This window comes from Physeter macrocephalus, chromosome 2, assembly GCF_002837175.3.
Source record: "Physeter macrocephalus isolate SW-GA chromosome 2, ASM283717v5, whole genome shotgun sequence".
Taxonomy (NCBI): Eukaryota; Metazoa; Chordata; class Mammalia; order Artiodactyla; family Physeteridae; genus Physeter; species Physeter macrocephalus.
In genome coordinates, this window is record NC_041215.1 from 38,130,785 (window position 1) to 38,136,784 (window position 6,000).

The following is a 6,000-nucleotide window of genomic DNA, read 5'->3' on the forward strand; positions in this document are numbered from 1 at the left end:
CCGGGGCCTGTCACTCTGACAACACTTCCCTGACTTCCCTGCCTCTGTTTTTATGCAGTTGGTCCCAGGCAGAGCCAACCCCATCCGTTTCTCACCTGGGGAGGTGGAGCTTGGCAATCTGCAGAATACTGCTCCCCACGGGGCCCCCGTCGGGGCACGGGAGGTAAAGGTGCCCCAGAGGAACTGGACCCATGGATACTAATGAGTAGTCCAGGAATTTGGGCCTGGGAAGGGGCGCACTTCGTGTAGAAGTCTAACACTCCCCAGGTTCCTGTTTCCCTACCCCTTCCTCAGAACTGTGTCCCAACCCGGTCGGTATGCTCCGTCGGTACCTCGGGTATCCTCAGCCCGGGAAACAACAATATCAACCTCTTCCTGGGCACCGACTGGGCCAGGCACAAGCCGTCCTTCCCGGAACCGGCGATCCTACATGGAGGGGCCGAGAGCGCGCAGGTGCGAGGGAGGCCGGGCCTTGGGAGGTCTCCCTCGCTGAGGGTGGCCCCGGGCAGCCGTCCAGCCCGCCTCCAACGGGCACCTCTCCTTCTCCGCGATCTGGGCGGCAACGCTCCCGGTCTCCCGATCGGCACGTTGGAAAGTTGGCAGGGAGTGCCCGGGGTGCCCCCACCCACCCGGGTGCCCAGCGGTCAGCCCGGGGAGCAGCGGTGCGCGCCGGCTCTGCTCCCCACGCGTGGCCAGACGCCGCCCAGCGCTGACCGCGGGCCCCGGGACGCCGCCTCTCACCTTAAAGAAGCTCCGGAGGAAGTGCACGACGCTGAGCATGGTGGCGCACTCGCAGCACCGACAGCCGAGCCGCCGAGCCAGGCTCCCGGAACGGCGCCTCGCGCCCCGCCCCCGGCCCGCCCCGGCCGCCCAGACGCACCGCCTCCTCGCGCCCCGCCGCTCGGGCACCCCAGGGCCACCGGCGCGTCCGATACGCACGGACGCCTGCCGGCGCACTCCGCGGACACGGCCCGCGCGCCCAAGGAGTTCCCCTCCCGTGGCTCGTCCAGCGCCCCGCGGAGTTCCTGGGCGGACCGGGAGCCTGGGAGTGTTTAATAAGAAAGAACGTGCCCGCACATCTGCACAAACGCCGCACACAGGAGCGCATCCGCATCCTACGCGGCGCGCGGCCCCGCGACCTGCGACTCCGAGTCCCTGCCTCTCCGGGGAAAGGGTGGTCCCTTCTGCCTGAGAGCTTTGCTTTTCAACCTTTGAGAACTTTCAGGGCGTTTGCCCAGCATTCTCAGTCGCCAGTTGAAGAAACTGAGTCCCAGGGACGCTCAGCTACACGTATGCGCTCACGCACCCGGTGAGAGGCAAGTGTGGTCTGGAGTCCCTAGAACCGAATTCTGGGTCCAGAACCCACTCTCCCTACCTTTTTAGGTATGTTCCTGCAGGTAGGATGCAGGAGAGAATCGTCCCGCAGGTAGAGGAGAGCTGTCTTCTGCTAAGCAGCAAGGGGAGGTCCTGGCTGTTTTCTTTGTGGGGTTTAAGGAGGTGCCCGCCCAGGAGACATGCTCCCGCTAGCCACGACGGCCACAGGATTTCTATGCACAAACACAAATGTGTTTAATTTCTTTTAAAACCAAAAGAAAAAACCTGAGAATAATAATAATAATAATAATAATAAATAATAAAATCCAGCCTGGATTATATTCATATTTCCACACAGCTGTAAAAAATAATTTTAAATAAATATATATATATTTTATGCCGGCAGGGCCCCAAGAAGGACACGTGCCAAGGGCTCATGGGTGTCATACTGCAGTCCTACTCCAAGCCCACCACCTCGGGGATCAGGAGTCTCATGGAGGCTTAGCAGCTGATCAGACTGGCTTCGCATGCCCCTGCCACGCCTGCCCCCTCATCCAATTCCTGGTCCACCTGAATGCTATTCCTGGTCAGCAGCACATGTCCAGTGTTGCCTGGCAGACTATGTTTCCCCCCATACCCAACCTCTCTCTGCTTCTCCCGGGTCCTCAGAGCAGCCTGGTCAGGGTGGAAAGTCTGGGAGGTAAATGCCTAGAATTTGTGGGGTCTGGGAGCAGAGCAGGCAGCCTTGAGATCATCTGTAAGTCCTGCTTACTCATACCCAACTCTCCATTTCCTGGGGCCCATGGACCTTGTGAGAAGCATGTCCCTGGTGGTGGGAGGAAAGGCACTGTATAATCTCGGTCTCTCCGTCTAAGCCCTTTTCTTTAGCTTGGGAGAGGAAGACCTGCCTGATGGGGTTGCTGTGGAGGTTAAAGGAGAAGTTAAGTCTCAGAGGTGCTCACCAAATGTTAATTCCCTCTCCTTTGTAGCCTTAAAGTGCTAAAGCCCCCGGGGGTCCAGTGAAAATACACAACCCCCTGGCCACAGAGTCCACAGTTACCCGACCTTATCAGACCAGTCAAGGAGGCCCTGGATGGCAGGTTCTCAGTCTCGACCATCAGAAAGACCTGGTGGACATGTTAGAGCATAGGCTGTCAGGCCCACCCAAGAGTTTCTGGATAGTAGGTCTAGGGTAGGGCCTGGGTATTTGCATTTTAACAAGTTCCCAAGTGACACTGCTGCTGCTGGTCCTGGGACCGCATTCAGAGGATCCCTGGTCCAGGAAGTGGGGTCTGGGGAAAGGGGCAGACCCCAGGTTAGGGAATCACCATCATGACAGTTCCATTTACCAAACACCTACCATGTCCCACCCCCGGACTAGGTCCTTGCCATAGCTTATGCGATTTAATCCCTCAGCAGTCCTGGGGGAAATTACAACATTGAATGATCGAGGGGAAGTAAGTCAGATGTAGGCATAAATCTGAGTTCTCCTTTGGAGAACACGATGTTATGAGGACTTGACTGCATTATGAAGTTAAAGGGTATGCTCTCTCTTTTGTTATTAAAAGATATAAAGGAAAAAGATCAGTGGTTGCCAGGGGTTAGAAGCAGGGAAGGGGTGAATAAATAGGTGTAGCACAGGGGATTTCTAGGATGGTGAAAATACTCTGTATGACACTGTAAAGGTAGGTACGTGTCATGATACATTAGTCAAAACCCATAGAATGTAAAACATCAAGAGTTAACCCTAAATAATGTAAACTATGTACTTCAGGCGATGATGTGTCGGTGTAGATTCATCAATTATGATAATTGTGTCACTGTGGTGGTGGATGTTGATAATAGGGGAGGCTACACACGTGTCTGGGGGGCGCGGTATGTGGGAAATCTCTGTACCTTCCTCTCAATTTTGTCGTGAACCTAAAACTGCTCTAAAAATAGTGTTGGTTTTTTTTTTTTTTAAAGGCAGGCCTATTAGATTTGCAGAGGGATTTGCACAACGGGTTTCTAATCAGCCAAGCTCACCATGTTTAAATTCTGTGATTCCAATGTCAAGTCTATCACATTCTGCAGGTTCAGCAGTTTGGAGGGGGGTGAATTGAGTGGTCAGAGAGAAAACACTGCACCAGACGCCAAGAGGCACAGGGGTGGGGGAAGAGCACGGCTTGGGCAGGCAGACGGGGATCGCCCTGTGCGCCCCTCCTGGTGCCCTGCCTCCCTCAGTTTACCCCTCTGTCTCAGGTCCCCAGGCACACACAGAGATGGACCTATGCCCCAGTCAGGGTCTGGTGACAGGAACTGCCCCCTCCAGCTAGTGTAGCAGGACAGAGGTTTTAGGAAGAATATGCAGTAGGTCACAAATGTATAGGCAGGTGGAGGGGGTGCTGACTCAGGAAAGAGACAGAAATCCTAAGAGGCAGCTGCAGCAGATGTAGTCAAAATTCAGCAAGAGAAACTGCCCGTTTGAAGAGGCCGATGCTGGTGCCTGAATATCCGCCCAGAATGTACTATAGCCCCAAACACTTGCACTTTGCTCCTAGCTTCTGGCCTGCCCTAGCCTCTGCCAGTGAGCCTTGGGTCCCTGAGCCTCCGTCAGCTCCCAAGATGTAAAGTCCAGGATTGCCTGAGTCTCCCATCATGTGCCTGATCCAGGGAGCTGAGGATGGGAAGGGAATGAGCCTTCAGTTTCTTCGGCAGGAAGTCGGCTTGCCTGCACTCCTGCCACCAGATGGGGGACAAATTCTGGACATATTGGAAACAGAGTTTAAGAGAGCTCCTCGGGACTTCCCTGGTGGTCCACCGGTTGAGAATTTGTCTTGCAATGCCGGGGACGCCGGTTCGATCCCTGGTTGGGGAACTAAGATCCCATATGCCACGAGGCAACTAAGCCCACACGCCACAACTAGAGAGCCCATGCACTCTGGAGCCCATGTGCCACAACTACAGAGCACACGTGCTCTGGAGCCCGCGCGCCACGACTCGAGAGAAGCCCGCACACCGCAACGAAGAGCCCGCGCGTGGCAAGGAAAGATTCTGCGTGCCCCAACTAAGATCCGATACAACCAAAAAATAAATAAATAAATAAATAAAATAAAAAAGAGAGCTCCTCAAGGCTGGAGAGTGGGTGACAACAAATGATGCCATTCTCTGGGCTGAATTGAAACAAAATGGTCCTTGACATAAAGACAGGTCTGCAGAGAGCCAGCTCAGACAGCCAGGGAGACACAGCCAACCGCTGGGGGTCAACCACAGGCAGATGCAGCCTCGGTGGTGTCCCCTCTTGGCTGGCCTGGGAGGCAGTGCCCAGGAGAGGGGCTTACCTGCCCCCACCATCTTGGCCCTCTCGTGCCCAACTCTGCGAGTCAGATTTTCCTGGGGACTTGGGACAATGTAAGAATGCTTCTGCAGGGGCTTCCAGACTGAATCAGGGTCCTAAAATGGTGGCGTGTGCGAGGGCAGAAAGGAATCCGGGAAGGCCCAGGGGAGCCCACTCTGGCTTCCCCCAGGGGCCATCAGGACAAGGAAGCAGTGTGCTCTGCTCGGGGCTTACAGCCAGGATGCACCTTGATGTCCCAGCCTCCCAATGACAGCAGATGGAGAACACCTGGCCAAGAGTGCAGAGCCAAGCAGAGGGTGACACACTGGTGAGGAACTCAGCAAAGCACCCTGGGGAGTCCCTGAGCTTCCATGGTTCCAGGAGAACTGTTTTGTGCTTGGGGAGGGCGATGAGGGCCTGGAGGCTAAGCAAAGGATTTGTCCTGCCCTCACCATCCCCATCCCTTTCTGCCTTTCCCCGGGTGCAGGTGCCACAACTACAGGACAAGGGGCTCCTCCATTCCAGGCAGCTCACATACCTGATCTCACCACCTCTGCTTGAGGTAATGAGCATCCTGTAGTGAGCATTCCCTCCCCCCAGTCAGAGACGGGACGCAGCTTGTCCGTGCCCCTGGGCACCACGGCGTCCTGTCCGGCACCACTCCACCCCCCTCCCCTCAGCGAGCTTCCTGCCTCAGCTCACCATCCTCTTTTTGTCCTTGTCTCTCGAAGACCCCTGTGTCTCCCCTCGAACCTTTCTCCACATCTGTCCCCCTGCCAGGCAGAGGCAGGCCCATGCAGACTCACTTCCTGGGTGCCTCTGCACTGAGGGGAGACCTGGGAGAGCAATTAAAAACAACCACCAGTGGAAGGTGGGCACAGTCGTTGGCAACGCACAGAAGATGCTCACACAGAGTAGACGGAAGAGCATGCGGGAGAAGAGATTCACCTGAACTTCTATTTCACCACTTGAAGAAATCCAAATTCTAAGAGGTAAAGCACCTGGGTGATGGCTCCAGGGAGGCAGGTGGGGTCTGGCCCCCAGTAGCACAGCTGGAACCTGATGGTCAGGGACAGATGCTCCCAGAATGCAGTGTGGGCTACAGCCAGGACCCGGGTGGCCAAGCAGAGTATGAGTGAGCCCTGGGGGTGAGGTCTCTGGGAAGCTGCCCAGAAGGAACCTTGAAAGGGGCTGGAGATTCAGCCAGGAGGCGCTCCTGAGCAGGGTTGGGCTGGGCTGTCCACAGAGCTCCCTGCTGGATACCGGCCTGGCTCGGCCCTGAGGCCAGCAGATCCCGGAGGAACATTCCACACGGATCCCTATGAGGGTGTTGATCTCAGGGGGAGTGGCCCTGTTGAGCCTGTCTCCAG

The 6,000-nt window shown here is 56.1% G+C and overlaps 1 protein-coding gene across 1 annotated transcript in view; it reads right to left on the bottom strand.

Annotated features, from left to right (window-relative positions):
* The window catches only part of ARHGEF4 (Rho guanine nucleotide exchange factor 4), a 254,977-nt gene extending 254,191 nt beyond the window's left edge, over positions 1 to 786 (bottom strand). Inside the window, exon 1 of the mRNA XM_055087386.1 lies at positions 742 to 786. Coding sequence (XP_054943361.1) covers positions 742 to 780 — 39 coding nt within the window. The 5' untranslated portion in view covers positions 781 to 786. The remainder of the gene's footprint in view (positions 1 to 741) is intronic.
* Between the last annotated feature and the right edge of the window lie 5,214 nt (positions 787 to 6,000).